This window comes from Calidris pugnax, unplaced genomic scaffold, assembly GCF_001431845.1.
Source record: "Calidris pugnax isolate Ruff unplaced genomic scaffold, ASM143184v1 scaffold25, whole genome shotgun sequence".
NCBI classification, from domain to species: Eukaryota; Metazoa; Chordata; class Aves; order Charadriiformes; family Scolopacidae; genus Calidris; species Calidris pugnax.
In genome coordinates, this window is record NW_015090805.1 from 4,622,312 (window position 1) to 4,645,205 (window position 22,894).

General features: G+C 39.1%; 1 protein-coding gene across 2 annotated transcripts in view; it reads left to right on the plus strand.

Annotated features, from left to right (window-relative positions):
• The window catches only part of DSCAM (Down syndrome cell adhesion molecule), a 484,086-nt gene that overhangs the window by 359,081 nt on the left and 102,111 nt on the right, over positions 1 to 22,894 (plus strand). For both annotated transcript variants that reach the window (XM_014938224.1, XM_014938225.1), the window contains 5 exons: positions 6,678 to 6,874; positions 9,909 to 10,005; positions 11,426 to 11,554; positions 15,666 to 15,833; positions 19,729 to 19,799. In XM_014938224.1, the coding sequence (XP_014793710.1) occupies positions 6,678 to 6,874; positions 9,909 to 10,005; positions 11,426 to 11,554; positions 15,666 to 15,833; positions 19,729 to 19,799 (662 nt within the window). The remainder of the gene's footprint in view (positions 1 to 6,677; positions 6,875 to 9,908; positions 10,006 to 11,425; positions 11,555 to 15,665; positions 15,834 to 19,728; positions 19,800 to 22,894) is intronic.

Below are 22,894 nucleotides of genomic sequence, written 5' to 3' on the forward strand. Positions count from 1 at the left end.
ACTGAGCTGTTATAGACCCAAGTCACCGTGCTTAAAAGTATACTTACTTGCATGAATGAGCAGTGAATGAAAACCATTAACATCCCAGCATGCACTGCTCACCAATACTCATTTTTGTTGTAGCCAGAGTTTCTTAGTGTGTTTCTGCTTCATTTAAACCCGTCAATACCTCAATTAGTGCTTGCTTCTCTTCCCCTGGGAGGGGCATTTACACATGTCACTTCACAGCCTCCAAAGTCTAAAAGACCCATGGGAACTGCTGGGTCATAAAATATATCCTGATTAAAGCAAAGCTTGTGTTTTCAGTGACTTTCTGCCCTTTTTTTTTTTTTTTTGAACTTGTAAACTGTTCGGGTATTTTTAATGAAAGGGCATAAATGGAAAGTTTAAAGCATAACAACTTGTAAGAAAATGAGCACTCTCCCAAGTGGCTCTACAATCTCTGTTTTTTACTGATTTGTATTCAGTAAGTCACAAAAAATTAGAACGCTGTACTTTACAATTACGATAGCAATAACCCTCTCATTTAACATTAAAACTTGATGCCATCTTGATGGCAGACTGAATTCAATTTAAGATCAAAGCATTGGAGAAGTTATCTAAAATTCTATATTGCTAGTTTTAACTATTTAACATTCCTGCTCTTTCCAGCCTGACTTTTATGCAGGGTGATGAAAGATTATAATTGATTTGGAATAGAAAGTAGCACAAGAAATTTATACTCAATGGATACATGTTTCTAATACTAATTTTTAGGCATCCACACTTTTCTACAATGGCAATGATGGTAGCAACAACATATCCATTAATTTATTGTGAAGGAGGATTTTCTTTGTCTAAGTCTTCATAAATCACAATTTTATACATGTTAATTTAATGTTTTGTAGATTTTCAATCACTTATTTTCATTTTGACAATTAGTCAAGCTTTGATGAAACTGATTTTCTGGTGCCTAGTGGGTTACCATAGTTTGTAACAAATTTCCAGAGGCTTTTACTATAACTGACTGCAGGGAACAAAGCTGTCAGCTTATCATTTCCCATTTTCTTTCTCGTGGTTATTAGGAAGTGCAGTTAGACAAAATGGGAATTGAAGCTGCATGGCAAAGCAAAAGAAAGTCACATTCATTTCAGAACCATGTCAAAGTCGAAGGAAAGACCGAGAAATATAAGCAGCTGCTGGTCTCATGTGTATCATTTGAAGACAGCAGTTTGCACTGTACAAACATAAAACTAATGCAAGAAAAGACATGAGGAAGAGGAAAGGATTGCCTTTGCGGTTTGAGAGAAAAGACCTTTTTTATTTTATTAATGTGTCTTTTGGTTAAAATTCATAGTTGTCATGCAAAATAAATCAACTTCTTTTCCTATAATGTGCCCTGAAACCACTTCTGAGTGAATAAGATATGAACCCTAAATGTTCACAGCCTTTACCCTGACATACTCAATCAGATCACGAGGCGCTGGTAGAGCTGCCAAGTACTCAAGACATCATTGTCATTCTTATTAAAGCTTAGCATCAAACAAGGCCTGTTCTAGCTTGGAAACACATGTTTGAATAATACTTATAATCAAAGTAACTTCATTTATATCAGTGGAATATCTAGCCATAATGGTATTTTAGGGTGTACAGAATCTTTATTCATTCCCGCTCAGTGATTATTTTTTTTTAACTTTTTTTCAGAGATTACCTCATGTGGCTGTCCTAGAATCCTAATAATGCAGTTTTTACATACACAAGTCTTTTGTTTTGATACAGGATTTATAATGCAAACAGGTAGCTGGGACACAGACTGATCACAACTGCATTATATTTTCTCTCTGTTATGTATACATCATAGTTCTCACAGATGTAACTGTTCACTAAATTGAAACATAAAGATGCAGTTTCGACTGTGCACAGTCCCTTTTTCCATGGCAGCACTGTTTTTCATACTGTTCTGTTAGACAATTATTTTGCTAATAGAACTGCTAATGAAGTTCTTGCCTATTGTCCAGAAATCTATTCATCAACAGTTATTAATGGAACCATATAAAAAGCTACTAGCCCTCCTTTTAGGACAGGTTAAAGGTAGAAGATCATTTTAGTTGTTTTGCTTTATTTTAAAAATATTTTCAGGAACATATTTATCAATAAATTTTCTGTATTTATTTAATATACACTGTAGACTCCTGAAACTAAAGCTGAGTAAGTCATTCAGTCTGTCATATTAATTCATCCATTTTTTGCTTTTCTTCTCAAAATTCAGAGGTCTAAGTGTTTGAAATTATTTCCTGTAGTCTGGAACCTCAGTGGCAATTAATTTAAAAGCATTTTCTTTTTAAATTTGAAATTCGTGCCATATTGATTATTTACATATATCACCCAGTATTATTTCTACTTGAGAATTGCATTGCTTACACAAATGCATCACTAATTTCAAGAAATATAGTAAAATATTGCATTCTAAATTCACTTCAATGAAATATTTAGATATTTGAAATTGAGTTTTAAAAACATTTCTCCTAAAAGAACATGGTCTCTGAGGAGGTTCACAACATTTGAACCTGAATAGGTCACAAACATGAAGTTCATTTACAAGATCAGTGAATATTGGTGGAAAATATTCGTCATTAATTATATCTCTTTTTTTTTTTGGTGAAAATAACTCGTAGTCACAAAAATGAGATGCTTATTTTTGTGTTAACATATTCCATCTCCTTATGGATTTTTTAAAAGGAATGTGAATTTCAATTTTCTAGTAATTTGTGAAGGTCTATTCTAAAAGAATTCAAAAGCTTCTGTAAGTTTGCTCAAGCTTCACCCAACTTACTGTAGCCTCCTTATTCTGGATAATGAGACTAGTCTTTGTCAAAGGAATAAAATGTTTTCATATTTATTTACGTTCCATTCCTGATGAAATGCTCAGCAGTAGCCAAGAAAAGAAAGATTAAGTAATTTTTACTGAATCTCAGGAAAGGTCCAGGTTCAGTTTTCTCAATGAGTGGCACAGAATGTTCTTATTTTGTCTGAGTCAGTTCCATAGTTCTTAAGAGTTGCCACGAAGAAAGGAGAATATAATGGGTTGATTATGAAACGGAATAAATAAATGCTTTGCAAATGGAGGCCCAGCTTTAACCAGAGACATTGCTGCTGGCATTGATATGCATACCTTGAAAATGGAAATTGTCATAAAGTGTAGCTTCTGCTTTCTCCTATTTTGACCAATAGACCTCTAATGGCCAGCACCACGTGACATACTTCAGAGAAAGATGTGGAGAACCCTAGAGGAGAGAGATTTGTATAAGTATGTCCCACAGGGAAGTCTACTCCAAAATCCTGCAACATGACACTATGCAGTCCTTGAACATGCACAGTAATATGCCCTTCCCTTCCAAAACTCTCTTGTATAAATATACATATCATTATATGTATGTGTATATGATGTATATTTGAAGATATATAAAGAATACACACATTTAATATGGCATCTGAATCATCTTGATTTATTTCTAAATGCCTTGCTTTTTATTTTTTAAGGCATCCTAAAAGAATCTCTCATGCATATATAGTACAGATTTAGTTTGCTTATTTACAGTTTTCTAGATTATTTTGTCAGTAAAGAGCCATCATATTTATCTCAGTTATTTGCATCAGTAATTTGATTAAAGATAGTTGGAGGATGAAGGAATGAGTTGCCTAAAATATCCTTGGGAATGTGGCTTTGTTACCAGAAATCTTTTGACACAGAGGAAGATAAAAAGGAGAGCTTATGGTTTAGGATCATTTGAGATAAATTGTGAAGAGTAAAAAATCAGCTTTGGAGGAAGGGGAAATATTTAGCTGTGAGGCATTGCTATGGCAATAAGGAATCAGTGTGGAAGATTATGTGAGAGGAAGGGAAGGATAAGTAGGGATAAAGCTGTATGTAAGGAATAAAGTCATCTTTCTTTGCATTTTTTTATGCTTTTCTTATTAAGAAAGTTTGTTGAAAAAAGAATTTAGCTTCATAAGCTAACTTCTGTTTTTTAAAAAGCAAGCAAGATGGTTGTGGTGTTTGATTTGTCACTGTCACCCATCAGGGGACTGTTGGTAGGCAACTGTTTAGGAGACTTGAAATTGAGGAAGGAGCCTCTGAGACAGGCTCCTCAAGGTTCATGGAATTTAAACCCAAATCCAAACATCCCAGTTTCTGTTGGTGCACACTATGTGCTCCTACTCGAGAAGCAGGAGGAGTAGTGCAAGGCTCACCTGCACTGAAAGCTGAGCATCATGCCCAGGGAACAAAGACACCTGGGGAGCTTGGGGACCTTGAGGGGAGGCACACACCGACCCTCAGCTCCCAGGTGGGCTAAGTGCATGCTCCCACCATCACCAGAGGGTGACAGGGAAATCAAAGTAGGAGAGACTGATGGGAAGGAGGCCTGCAGCTGTAAAGAATATCCAATTAGGTAACTTGATAAATTGGCAAGATTTAAAGAGGGAAGGGAAATGAAGTGGGAGGAGGAAAATGTTACTGTAGGGGTTAGGGAACGTGTGAGAACCTGAGGATGTTACAACAGGAAGAGGAGAGGTGAACTGGACTGGAGGGAAAAAGGAGGAGTTGTGGAGAGGTACAGGAAATGGGGAAAGAAGGGACATATGGGAGGCTTGGGAGACTACAGAAGGAAGGTAGTACCATAAGCTAATGATAAGATAATGTGGACTCCTTAATAACCTGCCACTCATTTGAATTGGGTGTCTTGTTGATGAGCAAAGTGCATAAAAGGATATCTTGATCTATTTCAGGTGTTGCAAATGAGGTATGTTAAAGTGCACATACCTGCATGTACAGGGCCCACAGGCCTGCAGCTGCATATGCCTTGTATACTAGCTCCTGTGTTTGGATGCAACGAGGAATGGCTGCAAAAAGTGACTTTCTGAAAGTAACCTCCTTGTGGGTACTAGCGCTTGGGCAGATGGCAGATGAAACTGAATCTATTCTCATTCTCTGGAAGATGGAATCAGACTCATCATAATTTTCTATTCTGATTATTCATAATTTCATCTATTTGAATGCTTCTCTTTAGCAAAACTAATTGGTACCTAATATCTAAACAGTTAAACAAGATGCACTTCATCACTAATGCACATCGGTGCCTGAAGAGCCTCATGTCTCGCACAAGACCTTACAGAGTTTTTCCCATAATTAGATCCTATTTGTAACTCTAACCCACAGCTACAAAGCCCTGTTAATTTTCAAATATGTTTGTTTTAGTTCAGGAAGCCGTTGAACAGAAAGGGCTGCATCCTGACATATTGTCATATCCAAGCATCAACAGCTCTGGCATGTGAAAAGGTCATGCCACCAAGTATTAGCATTTCAGAATAGCAATTATAGTAATTCATTTAAATAAGGATTTTTTTATTGTCCAGTGGCAATAGATGCAATCCATGCAGGAGGAAAGACCGGGAAGGCCTAAATCAGGTCCTGTGCTAATGTTTTCTTCTTAAAATAGAGATCCAGAGAAGTTCAGATGGAATGAGTGAGTTGTTCTGATAAGAGGCAAATGTTCATACATAAAAATAAGGAGAGAAGCTATTGCAGGAGGCAGCCCTGGAGAGCAAGAACTTACTGCCACCTCTTATGTTTTGAAAGGACTGGACAGATTCATTCAGAAGAGAGCAGTTCTGTGTGCTGTCTGGGGCTTTCCAGCTTCCTCCCAAGCAGGGAAAGGGCAGAACTGAAAGACAGACTTGTGGGCTTTGATTCTTCTTACTCACAATTGCCCAGGTGCTCTTCATTGGTGGGCAAATCACCTGGGAAGGAAAAGGACAGGCTACTGAGGACACCAAGGGGACCATCCTGTTTCAAAAATGCCATGTTTTGAGCGGTTTGCAGTAAATAAATAACTCTGAGGATTTTTATTTCCTATTTCCAGAAAATTTTTATTCCACAATGTGAAAATTCTTGCAGTTTAAGCCTATTCTTGCTAGTAAAAAAAATACTTTTTTCAATGTTAAAATTATTTAGAATCCTGAATGTTAATGAAGTTGACAATTATGTTCAAACTTTCTGCAAATACATTCTGAATGCAATAAAGACACAAATCAAGCTAGGTTTATTGTCAGTTTAATTATAATTTCAGTTCAGTACAGTTTAACTATGCACTCAGCACATACATGGACTGTAAGCTCTTCGGCGCAGAGCCCTTCTTTGAATTTTGTACAGCTTCTGGTTTAATTGAGCTCTCATTTTAATAGGACATTACTGTCATACAAAATGGGAGACCCTATATCTGTCAGCAAATAAAACAATAGCTCATCAGAAGGAATAAGAATTTTTTATCAGTTTTTTATTGACCCCATATCTGAATGTGTATTGCTTACAGTACATTTATGTGATGTGAATATTTTAATTATGTTGCCTTATGAACAGCAAGACAAATGGAGTCAGGCTTCCTTTGGATTCACATCTTCTTGTTTCTGCAGCCCTACTGTCCAACCCCAGCTCCTCTCTGCTAAGTTCCCTTTGAGGCCTGTCTTCAATATTAAGAAGATTCTTTTACACAGTAATGAAAGTAATTTCTCACATTTTTCGCCATCTGGTCAAATATGGACAAGTTGAATGAGACCCAGATTGAAGGACCAACCCTGTATCATCAGACTAGTCAGCTCACTGAAGAACAATCTTTTTTGTTTGTTTTCTCTGGTTTTAGTTCCAGCTATGATAACTTCCTATCCAAACACCACCTTGGCAACACAAGGTCAAAAGAAGGAGATGAGCTGCACGGCACATGGAGAGAAACCCATCATAGTCCGCTGGGAAAAAGAAGACCGAATCATTAACCCTGAAATGTCCCGTTACCTTGTTTCAACGAAGGAAGTTGGAGATGAAGTGATCTCTACTCTGCAGGTAAGAAAACAGTGACACACGACTGATCTACATGTGTGAGAGAGTTGCTTGATTTGGTTTTGGTAGGGATGCACAGCGACCTCTGCCCTACAAGGTTGGAGCCCCCACCACTCACTCCACCTGTGGTGCAGCCCCGGGGAGCTGGCAGCAAGAGGAAGTAGAGGAAAACTCTGCATCCCATCCTCCAGAAAAATTAGTCTCCATCTTCCCACACTGCAGAGACAACAAGAGAGAGAGACTGGCTCACAGCACCATCCTTTCTGTCTCGGGAGCAACATGGTTCATGCCTTACCCTGCCCTTTTGGGGTGGCAGAACTCTGTTTTGAGTACACTGCTGATAAGCACTGAGTGAATATCTGACCCCTAGCTCTCACGTGTGTCAGGCTTACCTTCACCAAAATCATTAAGCTGTTCAGAGATAAAAATGCTCTCATTTTAAAATGCTTTTTCTACCCCCCTTTCACTTTGTGGGGACTTCTACAAAGCCAGGTTAGTCATTGGATTCAAAGAGAGATGGAAGTAAAAGGCACATGTAGACATGTAAGTAGTATCTACTGCTGCCAGTAGTATTTGGCACTTACTGTACACAGTAGCCAAAGTCACCAAGCCATCTAGCTAACGGTCATAGTCTGCATCTTCACTTCTGCCTCTGTGACAGGCAGCTGTCTGGTGGTATGGAAACCATGCATCTTGACTTGCCTGACAAATCAGTATGTAGGACTCCATTAACTCCTAAGTGGCTGACCTGGGTTAGATTAAGGGGCTATGTGAGTGACACCACTTTTTGGGGGATCTAAGTTTCCCCAAGATGCCATGGAAGCAAAGAAAACTCTAGCTGTTCTGGTGTCACCTACAGCAAGTGGACCTATGACATTGCCCTCAATACATCAGAATACATCTTTTTCCACTCAAATCTAAAATTTACCAACGCGATGAAGTTATCGGGCTGTTCCTTTGCCTTTTTACATGTGCTTTTATGAAATCTAAAAGACTTTAAAAAAAAATCATATAGATACTCAGTCAAAAGTATTGGTTATCTATTTTTCAGTCACATTATTAAAAACGCTTTTACCAGGCTCAAGGAAATAATTCCCTAGCTCTCTGCTGACTGTCTATATTCTACTGTAACTCTTAAGGTATATCTTTTGCTTTACTAGCCAAAAATTGTGTTGGATGATATCCAGTAATAATCTGGTTTTGCTCTCTGTGAGGGAGGTTTCTCATTGATTTCTATGAGGAAGAATAAATTCTATGTGTGACTGTGTTCATATTAGTGTATTTGTGTTATGAATAATATTTAATTGTAGGATAGACCTCTATACCTCTCTGCCCTCATTCATCTTATTGACTTTAATAAGATAATGCCTGGATGCACAACAATATTTCTTTTTGGAAGGCTGGAGACCTGCTTGGAGAATTCTCTTCTGAAGCAGTTGTGTACGGTAGTGGTGTTCTATATCCATATGTATGTTACATACAAAATCTTTGACTTCTGAGAGATAAAATGTCCCCAAAATAGAAAATGTCAGGATTAAGCTTGTCTCTGAAGCTTTTAACTTAGTGCTTTTGCATGTCTGCATGATGATATGATGTGTAGATGTATACTCAGATTTTACTTTTTCTGCAGGACCCCTGCCTCAGTCGGGCATGACTTGGATTTTCTCTGGAGTTGAATTAGGGTTGAGTAATGAAAGACACTGTGTGATGCAAGGCTGATCATTGAAACTAAACTTTTCACAGGTGGCCAATAATTGTGTGTTCTTTGTTTTCTAGGTACTTGCCTTGAGCCCTTGGGGTCTGATTTGCAGAAGTACTAAGCCCTCATAGCTGCAGCTTAACTCAATGGAAGCTGTTATGAACACATGAAATGCTATTTATTGCTAAGGACTCTGAGGGGGGGAAGAAGGCTGTAGATGTATCAAATTGGGCTCTGAAAAATTTTGTTTTCCTATCTTAAAGCTCAGCCACACGTGCAACTTAACACAGCTTGACAAGTTACCACATCTCAGATGATAACTGTCCAATATCCTTGTAGCAAGTGGGAAATTAAACCATTTATCTTAAGTGGTGAATGAGAATTGTGCTCATATTACCTTGGCTTTTCTGAGGAATAAAGAGCACGTGGTGTTACCATGGCTCAGCTAATACATGGCAACTTGTCAAGCAGCCACAAACATTATCATATGTCTGGTTCCTTAATTCCCCATATGAAATGGTGGTAATACACGTCATGATGTCAGGGTTTATGAAAATAAATTCACTCCTGTTTCTGAAATGGGTACTGCATAGGTGAATGACACTGAAAAGGCTATGAAAAAATGAGTATGTCTGTCTTCAGGGCACAGTTTGAACTGTGTGCAGTAAATAAAGTGTGGAGCAGCACACTGAAGGATGAGAAGAAAATGGTATTTGAAATCTGTGCTCCTTTAAAAAATCCTTTCCCTATTGTACATTGAATGAAGCAGTGGTCCTGTAGAAAAATATTATGATGATCATGTACTGAAAGACTATGTATGACTTTCTTTTGAAGAGAAAGACCACCCAAAATTTCACTATGAGGCACCATGCTGAATACTACAGGGTTCACTACCAGCATTTGAACCTTTATTTCCTCCACACAGACTGCAGCCACTTGAGTTATTTTCAGAAATAACTGGAAAAAATTTGCAGGCAGCAGGAGGCACCATTGTGGATGGAAAATTTCAGCCAACTGTTAAACACTTGGCACACTCATGAGTAACTAGAAACAAGACTCCTAATGAGACGCTACAGGAATAGGTGGTGCTCCAACTCCTGACTACACATGTAGAGCTGATAGCCTGCTTCCTCAACACAGGTGTTACTAGTCTTGAGAAGTCTCAGTATTTTGGATGCTTTACTCTGCATATGTATGTATGTGTATAACACACGTTATCTATTTATTACTGTCAAGTAAAACAGTTTGTACAATTTTTCTTGCACCATACAGAAAAGCTGTTGGTTTATTCTCTCCACATGCTGTTCAATCAATCACTTCTTTTCAAACCACCTATAGATTTTGCCAACCGTGCGTGAAGATTCTGGCTTCTTTTCCTGCCATGCCATCAACTCTTATGGGGAGGATCGTGGAATAATTCAGCTCACTGTGCAAGGTAGGAAGAGGACAACGTAAGGAAAAAAACACAGCTATTGTAGTACAGTAAGTGTATGCCATCCTCAGAAATCTGTTGGGGGAGGGAGGCTCTGATTCCTAATTAAATCCATTCCTCATTGTCAAAGAAATGAGGAGCTGCATTAAGATACTCAGTCTCTCATTTTCCAGCATCACAGATTAAATAAAAACAAAGGATAAGCTTGAGTCTTTCTAGATCTGTACAAATTAATAAAGAGACATTTTTCTTAAATACACTAGCTGAAAATCTACTAAAGATACTTAAAACTAACATCTTCAGTAGGGCCAGTGGATATGAGGGGGTTAATTGGTTACTTTTCAGAGGAAGTGGTAGAGAGTTGCATTTGTGCTCAAAACCCAAGTCTGAAATAAAGCAAGAGCAATCTGACTTTATCTCTAGAGAAATGTTAAACCTACTGTGGAACTTTAAACAAAATATTTCAAGTTTAACCAGTCAAAATAAATTGTAATCAGTCTGCACATTGCAAACTCTAGGAACCTATGATGCCTGGGGTTGGGGTTCCCCTCCCGCAGGGTTTCGCTCAGGCAGACAGCAGCAAGTCCCAGGGTGGCTGAGGTGACAGTATTTGAGATGCGGAGCACAGGCAGGACTCAGCCACTGGCCACTGCTTATTTCTGTACCGTGCTTGTTCCTCTGCTTGTATGCCTTTGAGCACGCACACAAAAAATTTATAGGACTCGCAAATTTCTTTTTCCACTCTCTTGATTCCAAGTAACCCCAGATGTCACCAAATGCCTAAAGCAGCCATGTTGAAAAATTCGGGTGGAGGTTGAGGACAGGTTCTCAATTACACCACCACTTATTTAAACTGCCTTGACAATTTAAAGGGCCATTAGAATGGGTATAAATGCTATTTATTTACATCCTTAACTCTAGAGGCAGAAAGGGTCTTTATTGGGATTTTAAACTGTTATCAAATTATTGTTTTATTAAATGAAGACTTTGAAACATTCTCAGAGAGAGAAATTTTACTTCCTCCCCCACCTAATTTAGCACTTTTAAGGATAGTATTCATATTTCTACTATCACTTTTCTAAAAACTGTAGAGGTAGCACTGAAACGTGATGCTCAAGGCAAAAATCTTTTCTAGCATGAGTGCTTTTAAGGAAATGCAACTCTCTGTTGCATATGAGAAGGTTAAACAGAAGTCAGTGTTCAAGATTACATCAGTGACTCCCAGTTGAAAAGTGACTTCTCCTCCCTCTATTGAGTATTCTTCAGCAGGTGATTAACTGGCTCAGGGTACTAATGAGTGACCGGAGAAAATGCCATGAGAGCTTACCACCAGTAAACTATGCCAGGGCCACGCTCATTAATGTTACCTTACTAGGAGTATGGGCTGTTTTCTGACTAAAACTCTGTGTGTGTGTTTATTCAGAGCCCCCCGACCCTCCTGAAATAGAAATCCGAGAGGTGAGAGCGCGCAGTATTGCCCTCAGATGGACCATGGGATTTGATGGAAACAGCCCAATCACCGGCTACGATATTGAGTGCAAGAACAAGTCAGGTAAGAAGTCATCTTCCTCTGAGGTAATCCCCATCGCTAGTCATTCGTCACTGAATTTGTATAGTAAAAGATAATTCATGAATTGAAACTGTCTGGTGGAAATTCTTACCATGGTTTATTTAATCTTCCACAGTAATATTTGTCTTTATTTGTTGTTCTTTTTTTTTCTGGGGGGGTAAAGTCATTAAGGAATTTGGAGATGTCGACTAGGCAAGGATGCCTTCAAGGGTCATGTATGACTAAAAGTTTCTGGGCTTTTTTTTTTTTAATTCTTTTCCTTTCTTTCCAACCACCTAACTGCTCCAGAACAGGTTTTGAAAGTCATTCTTGCCTGTTAGGCTCCTTTTTTACCCTGAAACTTCACTTGTATTCCTCGATCACGTAACTCTGCATAGCCCCATCAAGGAAGATTGAGCTCTTTTTCTTTGATTAAAGCAGCAGTGGAAAGGGACTTCAGAGCTCTAAAACATCTTTGATAGATTTAGTTCAGTGTTTTCAAGTGATAGTACAGAATGCAGGCAAAGATTAAGTGGTAATCACTCTGAACATGCACTGCAAAATTATGTCTCTGTAATATGGAATGATAAATCAACAGCAAGACAACAAATGAAGCGCCCTCAGATGGGATGAAAACATCAAGATGCAACATAGTGATAAAGGTTAAAAAATTGAAAGAAATTAAAAATAGTGGGTGGTAGAATTGGTGTTGGAGAAAATATTTCTTTGCCTGTAGATGAAGACAAATACTGGAGGTCATGTCCTAAAAAGAACAGATTATTATCATCTCACTGCAAAGAACAGAAATGTCACTTTTTAGAATCTGAGGCTGAATGTTTGGAGAAACTAGGGTTGGGTTTTTTGAATTCTTGTACACAATTTTTGTCACTAATTAAATCATTGAGAAGATGAAATGCCAAAGATGGCTACAGAAGAACTTGCCCGTGGTGGTTGGGGCAAGTAAGAACAAAGAAGAGGGAATTAAGAAAACTTCTCACAGTTTCCAGGTATTAAAGAGACAGAAGAAAACTTAGGTAAAACTTTCACAATCCAGATGGTAAGCTCAGGGAACAGCCTGCCAATGCCAAAGTAAAGCTGTAAACAGCACAGTTATGTTTAGTGAGAATTTTCCACCTATGTTGCTTACCCTGAAGACTCCGAAATGGGCTTACAGCAGGATGCATCATCTAGACTTTTCAAGAAGGAAAACCACAGGACTTTTCCATTTCAGAGAATGTACAGGTGACCGCACATCATGCATGAATCCTCTCGAAGGAGCATGGAGTTGCCTGTCACATGGTAAGGTCCAGTGGCCGTGCAGGAGCAATATGAATAGCTCAGCAGTTCAGGCTGTTTCAGAACTTGGATACAGTGCCTGTCTGTACAGAAATGTACCTGTGCCACTCAGACCTGGCCCTTCATTGAAATCACTGCAGCCATCAGACTTTCCCATTGAAAGTGCATAGACATGTTTGAAGATAGGAGCAGGAATGTGGGTCCTTCCTTGTGCCTTTCTCCTTATCCTTTCTCTTTTTGACATCATTAGGGAAAACTGAAGGGCAAACTGGACGTCGGTTCCGCTCAAGCCCTGATGTGAAGCGAGAGGGTGGTGCTCTGCCCTTTTTTGTGCTCACTGTGTAGGTTTAGATTGAACATTAGGAAAGATTTTTTCACCAAAAGAGTGATAGGGCATTGGAACAGGCTGCCCAGGGAGGTGGTGGAGTCACCATCCCTGGCTGTGTTTAAGGGCCGTTTAGATGCGGTACTGAGGGACATGGTGTAGGGGAGGACTTTGTAGAGTAGGGGAGATGGTTGGACTCGATGATCCCAAGGGTCTCTTCCAACCTAGACGATTCTATGATTCTAAGCATCCTTCAGGACGCAGATGCCCTGCCAGACCGGGTTGGTTTCCGCAGGAACCCGCCAGGGGAGCGGCCGGCAGGGCTGGGCAGATGGGTGCAGTACCGGCAGCGGTCACCAGGTGGCAGCACCGGCCCGGGCCTGGGAGCGGGCAGCCGGCTCCCCCGAAATCAGCCTTGACGAGCAAATGAGCCTTAATTGTCTTCCGCGGAGTAATCCCAAAGCTTCAGCCTTTATCTAAGGAACGGGTGGAAAGCTGCTGGTTTTCATAAAATCATAAATTTTTCATAGGTCATTGTGTCAGCGTGCATGTTACATAACACCGAGAAGTGCCTGGGTGTAACGTTTTAGGAGTGGAATAAAGAGTATGTTAAAAATTCCACTTTCTTTTAACCTTTTTTTTTTTTTTTTGGTAGCCCATTGCTGCTTGTTTTCTGTGCTTTTTCAGTCTTTCTAGGTGAGTAGATTTTAGAAGTCTCTGGAAGAATGATAAAAACCAGAAGAGCCAATAGTCAACCTTAATACCTCACTCAATTACTTTTCACGTGGATGCGAGCAGATATTTTAGGGTTTGCCAGAAGAAAACACAATTAACTATTTTTTTTTTCTTATTAAAACTTCAATTTTTCAAAACTGTAAATAGTTTTGGAGAGAAATTGATTAATTTCTCTCTAGACTGAATTCATTCAGAGGGATTGCTTTTGCAGGTTTGTTTTCCCTTTCAAAAAGGGGATGCCTGGGTCAAAATAAACTCCTGAAGTCCATGTAATCATAATAAACACTGGAAACCTACATTTAGAAATACAGAAGATGTTGAGTTTTCATGTCTCTCTTCCTCCATGGTATGTTATTATTTAATCTACTAAGAGTCACAGGAATTTTTCAAATATGTTTATTTTATTTCAGCATTTAATACGTACTACAGAGTCCTACCACTCAGAGGTCAGCATTTCAATCAATCAAGTAAAAGCTTAAGCAATTTTACAATATATGGGCTATATTAAAAGAAATTATTACCCTCAGCAGGTGATATTCAACACATTCTGCATACCAAGTGGGTATTTTCTTTAAATTCCTGTTGGCCTGGTACGCTGGAACAGACAGGGTCTCCTCCTGTGCTTGTAGAGCATTTAACACACTGGACTGTAACTCCTGGTTAAAATCCTGTAAAGTTTAAGAAATTCTGTGAAGTTGTAGCAAAGTTGTATCTGTGCTGCCTGTAGGTAACTCCTTTAGAACTTCTGAAGGCCTCTTACAGAGTAAACTGTGACACACTCAGTTACCAAGGAAAAATATATTCAAGAGAATTTGGTTAGCACTTAAATGTCTGATTCCTAGATGTTTTCTGGGTAAAAGAAGCCACATGGACAAGCAAACAGGCCCTGTACCCAACCGAGCTGCAGATGGCGTTGTGACAATTTCTGCATCTTTTGCAAGCTCATAAAAAAGGATTTGCACAGTATGTGCAGATATTTTGTATCTGAGTGAGCTTTCTATTTTTAAACTAGTCTTTCTTATTTGCTGAGCTTTCTGTGATGCTGCCTACAGTGACCCGTACTGTAAAACACTCCTGTAGAGCCCTCAGTGACATCCCCCGTAGGATTCTGCAGAGGTTAAAGGAGGAACATCGCCTGCAGTAAGAAAGAAATAAAGGATGGCAACTTATAAAAGACATCAAGATGCTTTAAATGGATAGATTCCATTATTTTGTTTGCAGCAATTGAATGCTTGGATGAAATGGAGGGGTTACTGTGTTTAGCCAATTTCCGTCCTTTTTCCTATTTTATGTCTGGAGAATTTATTAAAAACATAACAGACAGATGAATAGTAAGCATGGTTAATAACAATTAACTCCTTTTACAGATGCACGCAAACAGCTAAGGGGGTACTACATTCCCCTTGTGTTAAACTGCACCTGTAGCCTAAGGTGAGTCAGGGCAACAGCTTCAGTCCTGGAGGATGCTGAGTCCTGTGTCTAAGTTCTCCAAGCTCGTGCTCACTGTCCACCTATGGCCTGAGCTCCTGGACTCTGGGATCAAACTTTCTGCCCAATCTCTCCTAGTCTAAGACCCCTCCATTCCTGTTTATTAATTCCCTTTCTTCCCTTTTTGGAGCACAGCCAACCTTGTCTCGGAGTGAGGCGTTCTCTGGGTTAATTCAGCAACGGCAGCATCCTGTGCTGTGAGGTGGTGTAACTGCATGCTTGTGTTAGTGACATTAACATCGTGTTTTATTTTAATCTCTTATGAAATAGACTCGTGGGATTCTGTTCAGAGAACCAAAGACGTTTCCCCTCAGCTAAACCAAGCCACTATCATTGACCTCCACCCTTCCTCGACTTACAACATTCGCATGTACGCCAAGAATCGCATCGGCAAGAGCGAAGCCAGCAACGAGCTCACCATCACTACTGACGAAGCAGGTACGCCCTGGTTTTGTGGCATCTAAATTGTGATGGGGCTTATTGCTCTTTGACGTGAGGAACCTTTACTTGAAGTGCTGCTTATGTTGCTGCAGCTGCATGGAAAGAAATGCTGAATTGTTCCCATAAAACACTGTGACTTTTGCAACTTCGTTGTGCAAGCCTGTAATTAAAGCCGTTCAGTGGCATCTAGTGGTCAAAGAAGACATTGTGCTCCAAATTTTCAGCCTGGAAATGCAACACCTATATCTACAATTAGGCAACTCAAACCAACAGCATCCTATTTTTAGTGGTCGTTCTTCCCCTATGGGTCTTGTGGCTTTCCTTAGATACCCAGATATTACTATAGTTAACTAATTTAAGCTACCCACATTTGAGAACATTGCTCTACATGAATCATACCTTCCTGTAGTGTTTTACCTACTATCCCACTCACCATTTAGTTTTCTGATTACTGTACAAGTCTGTTGGTTATCATTAGCTAGGGTCATCTCCTTGTTCTTTGTTTCCACGTGTTCTACAGCACTAGAGGTTTCTGCTATGTGGGCATTTTCACTTTGAGGGCTGGAGCCACTCTTTTGTGCACTCAAATTGCTGCCTTTAAGTGCCATCTTATTTTTGTTTCTCAGGGCTAGCAGAAGCAGCATATGAGTAAGGACAGCACAGCTTTGTGCATGCTATGATATCCCAAGGCCTACATGTTATATGTGACAGTGAAAAAGACTTATAGGTGAAAAGTGGAGGGCTATGGCTCTCTCTTTCAGCAATTAGGAATGAAAATGCTTAATGGCCATAAATATTCCTGCCAGGTATACATTGCAATTATATACAATGTACAAAGGTGTACAGAAGAAAAAGTAACCCAAGCAGCTTCAACACCTTTAGTCCACTGAAGCTGTGTGGAGTTACTCTGTAAAGTCTTGACCAGACAGGAGCTTGCTCATTTGTATTTGAGAACACATTTTTGATCTTGCTAATTTTATTTTTCCTGCTATCCTATGCTGAGCCAGCAATGCTTCGTTCTTCAGGTATTTTGAGAGGAAAACCATAATGGAAGTATCTGGGTGACAGTGTCCTGGCAGTGAAAATGCTCTTTTTTTTTTTTTTCAAGATTCATCTTGGTCTAGACTTTATACATTTGTTAACCAATTTTCAGATCAGCTTATCTGAATACAACTGCATAATTCCCACTCATTTTCTCTGTGGGTGAATTTACTCCAGTGAAAATATACCCCTTCTCAGGAGAACATGCTTTTGGTTCTGAGGGACTTTTGAATAAGAACAGGACACAAGGGTTCACAGCACAAAGCAGAGTAAACAGGAGACTTGATCTGCATTTCTTTTTTTTATCAGGTGTCTTTTTCATCCTAGTGGAAGGAAAGGTGTGAAGGGTATTTACATTTTTTATTGGCCTTCAGTGAACATCTTTATCAATGGTAAATAGTTTGTTTGCAAAATATTTATCATTTGATCAGGGGTTTTCTCTCCCTTTGTTCAATGAAAATGTGAAATCCCTGGAGAAAACAGACTATCCATTCTTCTGGTCAGCATCATTTGTGTCCCCAAAATGCCCAACCTTCATTGTGCATATACCTCAGAGTAGAGGGCTGGTTCTTGTATCTACTCTCTCTTTCTCTCTTATTCAAACATGCTTGGAATATTTCTTACTTGCTGACTTTTTCCTGGCTGATATTTAAGTTGTCAGGATAAGCAGCTGGCCTTGAAATAAAAAATCAGCTTTCCCACGAACAGGGTGGAACTTTAACATCAGATTTTATTCAGTTCTTTTTAACCAGGTTTCAGAATAATTGATCCTTTTGTCGCTGTCTTTTAATGAGCCGTCTATTTGGAGAAAGAGACCAGCAGTGTGGAACTGTATTCAAAAATCACTGATCTACCTAGGGAACAATTGGAAGAGAGAAGGTCAGGCTTAGGCAGAGTATGTGATGTTCGCCTCCTGGGGTTTGGTTTCAGGTGGTGTGCAATATACAAGAGCATCATTTTTTGATCACTGTTTGCATCTCTTCTCTGCTTTTGCAATAGGAAATGGAGAACAGCATGAGTGAAGGGAATGAGAGAAAAGGTAATGAGAAGGGAGCAAAATAAAGGTCCAAGAAAGACAATATAAAAACTGAACAACTCAAAACCATGCTATTGGCAAGGGTGCACAGATTGCGTACCACATATTACAGTGACCTGAGTTACTGTACCTATTATAAACAACACTGTCAAGGGTCTCTATGGCAAAAAAATAGTCAAGAATGGCATGATTTCAAAGCTTACAGACCACATCTTTCCCTCCATACAACCACAGTTAGGTCCTGCACTGGAAAAAAAGACTGCAAGTACATGCTTACACTAACACTTGTTAGGGAAAAAAAAAAAAAAGCATTATGGCTGCAGTGTAATACTGAAATCAAAAGAGGAAGCTGGGATATCTGGGTTTTCTTTATGTCTTTGTCAAAAACTCTATGACATTAAGTACGTAAAATAAATTACTTCTTATTTAGCATTTCACCATGGTATTCTGGGAACAGTTAACTACTCGGGTCTCTAAAAAAATTTGAGGTCTTTCAAGGAAAAGTTAAGATTTTAAGGACCACAGTTCAAAACCCATTTTTAGGATCAAACGCGTCGCTCAAATTCCACTACATTATAATGTACTCAGACAAACGGCATTCATGTTTATCAACAGGGGGACAGAATCAAGCACAGGATTAAAAAAATTCATAGACACTTAATTTTTGCCAGCGGACAATTAAGTTATTTCAACCTTTCAAAATTTCCCATGTGAAGGACAGTCAAGAATGGTCCAGAATAGGGCGTATCTAATAACTTAAACATATTATAGGCTGTATTCTGGATCTCTCTGCTTTTATCAGTTAAAGTAAAGTGTTCTGGTTCCTTTCACTGCAGCTGTCATTTACTGCTGTTCCACCCCTAACAGCCCCATTTCACCCTTTTTATTGCCTTACTTCCTTTGTCATGCAATTAAACTTAATTTAACACCTTTTACTGAGGCCATATTCTGCATCAGGGGAACCCTCTATAGCAGTTTGAGATTACTTCATTCCTTTCTTCAGGTCTTTCTTTTACAATGATTTACCTCACTGAGCAAGCAATTTACCTCACACCTCTCCATTCAATTCCAGCTAATTCTTGATCTGTCTTGTAGCTGCCCAGCTGACAAGTAGGATCCCATAGACTCAGGGCCTTCTGTTTTCATTTGCCTTTAAAGCATCGTGTACACCCTTGGCAGCATATCAATAGTAAATGAAACTTCTCCTGACTCAGGTGGGAGCCACAGCGTACGTTTTCTATCTGGCACTTATTTTTTGCCTGATTTCCACGCTGGGATACTTATACTGGGGAGGGGTACATGGTAAAGTGTGCAGGTTTTTGTGTATAAAATATTTGATATTTGACTGAATGTGCTCAGTTTCTAGTGAATAAAGAGGATCCCACTGGAAAGTTTGTGACATCATGAAGGTCAGCTGAGAAGCACCTGCTTTCAAATGGGTTCTGCTGCCTTTCTATCACCTACAGGGTTCTGACTGCTGAAAATATGTCTTGCCTATTTACAAAACAGAAACACCATTGTGAGCATATCACTAAACAAGAAAAGTCACTATTATTCACTCTTATTTTATTTGCCAGCTTGCTGTATTTTGATATGTGTTGTATTTCACTGTTGGCTAGGGATGACATTTGAATAACGAAGTTGCTAAGCTCTGGTTTTGTTTGATGAAGTGGTATCTTCAGTTTTCCATATGACACTGACTCTGCCCAAATCTCCGGGATGCTGGTGTGTTAAATTGTTCACAAGCCATGTGAAGTGCTGAATGCTGTGTGCTGTGAGGGCCAGTTTTGATCCATCTCTCTTCTCTCTTTCCAGCTCCTGATGGTCCACCTCAGGATGTCCAACTTGAGCCTATATCTTCACAAAGCATTAGGGTCACCTGGAAGGTAAATACCTGCAGCCAAGAATACAGACTCTAACAGCATTTTGGTGCATTCAAATAGGTTCCACTGATGGGAATATTATAACAATGGTGGACCAGTTACTTTATTTGAGAGAGACCTTAGAGATACCTTTGCTGACAAATATTACATTGGCCATTAAGACTGATGCATTATGCAAAGAAAGAACCTTCCATTGTACAGTAATAGCAGCAACTGCTTACATGTACTGATGAAAACAACATTTTCTACTTCCTTCTCATTTCAGAGATAAGTCTACATGCTTGGAAAATGAGCACTCACAGAATTTCCCTGTGGTTTTGGGCAAAATTTCTCCAAACCGTTAGAGCCAGTGGGATTTTTTATTTTTTTTTTCCCATTGCAATGGACTTTGGGACAGAGCCTTTCTGGAGGCATGTCTGCACAGAGAGAGCAACATAGTGTCTCAGTATAGCCCATGAGAACTGATGAATCAGAGCAACTGATTAAAAAATATTGGCAACTGATATTACTTAAAAATCAGGCCTCTCTTGTGACTCAATTCATTTTTTTTAGATTTTGCCCAGTGTTTTGGCAACCACAGAATGTTTTAAATACTTTTGGTATCATATCAGAGGTAATGGGTTTGTGCTATATACTGCTGGTACATTGTAGTGGACAGGATAAAGGTATATAAATGCAGTAGTCTTATCTCAATACACATTGCAGTTTCTGAATTGTATTGATAATTCTATATTTTCAAGATTCTGAAATATGTAGTACTGAGTGTTGGGGTAGGATAGTGGCATAATAGTCATTAATTTCTTTAGTGATGTTAATTACTCCTGTAAATGCAGATAATGCGTATTTTGCCCCGTTATATGGACCATCCTGAGAGTCAGGATAGCAACAGTGAGCTGCTGCTTGTTAACCATGTAAATAACTGTGGGCTGCTTATTTACTTTTTTTATTTATTTGTACTATAAATAACCAGAATGTTCCTGTGTTAGTTTTGAGTGATTCATGAAAAGACAGGTTTCTACAGTGCACAATCTCCGTACAATGCAGACAGACATGTAACTACTGATTTGTCCAACTAGGACAGAAGACCTCAGCTGTCAAAGTTTTGGGATTAGTTCAACAGTGTTTTAAAAATGGTGCATTAAAAGTTCTGTTTTGATGAGACATTTCAGTAGTAAGCTTCAAAAACAACAGTCTTTATCAGGCTTCTTATGTGCAGGTCACAAATACATTGCTGATTCTTGAATCTCGTCCACATCTTAATTTTTTATCAGTGTTGGTTTTCCTCAAATAGTTTCCAAAAACAAAAGGCATGTGGTCATGAGCCACAGGATTATCTGGTGGTCGAAGTGAGACACAGCAATGTACTTATAAAAGGCATACATGGAGCATGGATTTAAAAGCAACACACAGTCAGTAAAGCAAAGAAAGTAGCTATTGAAGCTACACAGAGTGTAAAGTGATTCTCAACACCTGAAATAAATGCTTAATGGGTTGATTCTTTTTAAAGCACACAAGAAGGGTGACTACCATCAGATCTAGTCAAATATAACCCTCAAGTTTCTACACATGAACTTGTTTTTATGGATGTGTGGATAGGCAGCTTGAAAGGCTTTGCTTGCTTTTTTAAAGTTCACTTTGGGGGATATTTTCAAAAGCAACAAGAGAAGATAGGCACCATTGGTTCACTGCTGGAGTTGATAGCTGCCATTGGTGATTCTGAAGGTATGCCTTTAAATTTTATAGATGCAGATGTGTGCAGGCAGCTATAGGACAAACAAATTCCCCACACCTACATTTCAGTAACATTGTCTAAAATATGGTTCAATTTGTACTTTCAGCACACTTCAAGAGCGACTTAGTGTCCTGATCTGTAGGTATTGCCTGGGGAGTAGAAGCATATCAAATGAGCATCTGGAGTTGTATTCTCAAGATCATGTTTGGAATTTATTTGTGAATACTTATTGAGCAATGATCAGTATCTAATAGAACAAAATAATCACAGAAACGGGCTAAAAATCACTGGCACTTCACTGAAATTCTGCTCATGGTGATCTTTGTGCTGCCAAGCCTTTGTGTGCTCAGCTTGAAAACTCTTTGCCATGATTTGCAGTCATTGCTTTATCTGCTGGTAGGTTAGCTCATCTGATGGGTGCTAAGTTTTTTCTGTGGTGCTGGATGTAGCTGAAACCTAATTGTTTTCCTTGACCTCAAAGCTCCTTTGCAGACAAAAGTGAAGTCGCTGAGCTGCCCTCCTGAAAGCTTAGTGCTTGCATAGTCCTACCTTTACTAGAAGAATTATTTTCTGAATGACAATTTGTAGCAGCTAATTAAGATGTCCCCTTAATTAAGAAGCCCCAAACCAGGAGTGAGCCATTTACTTCCCTTGAATTATTGCAGTTGTCTCCTGGCCAAAGCAGTTTTAGTCCATTACTCAAAAAGGTACTTTGAGATGTTCCCACATACATACTATGTGGGACTATGTTTAGCAACATGCTGCATCCTGACCTTTGGGTAGGTCCTTACAATGCACTGCTGTGCAAAAGGCACTCGTTACATTGTGCAATACAAAGTACTTAAGAATAAAGAAATACCCCATGAGATCTATCCTGTATTGTCATGGAGGCAAAAAAAGGAAGACAATAAGCTCAGTAATAACCTCGTCATTTTTATTTTGGATTCACATGGAGCTTTTGCCATGAAAATCTCTGATGACATTATACAAAAGGGATTGGGTTGAGAACCATAGTTATATTTAAAGTTGGCAAACCTCATTTAAATACAGACAGTGTCAATAACAGCAAAAGAAGCCGACAATAACACATTAATTATCTTTCATCTGTATTAAGTTATTCTAATCCTTGCAGCAGGCCTTACAAGATGCTCAAGACCTGAATCTCCTAAATTTGGTCATCTGCATCTGAATGGACAACACCACACTTAGAGAAAGCTTGTTGGTACCAGAGGAACTGAAGTAGTACAGTGGAAATTATATCCTTGCTTCAAGTTTTGTTTCCATTTCTGAAGGCAGGAGGGAGAAAAAAAGAAAGCATCTGAAGACATAATTCAATCAGCCGGACCCATCTAGTGATACATCTTAA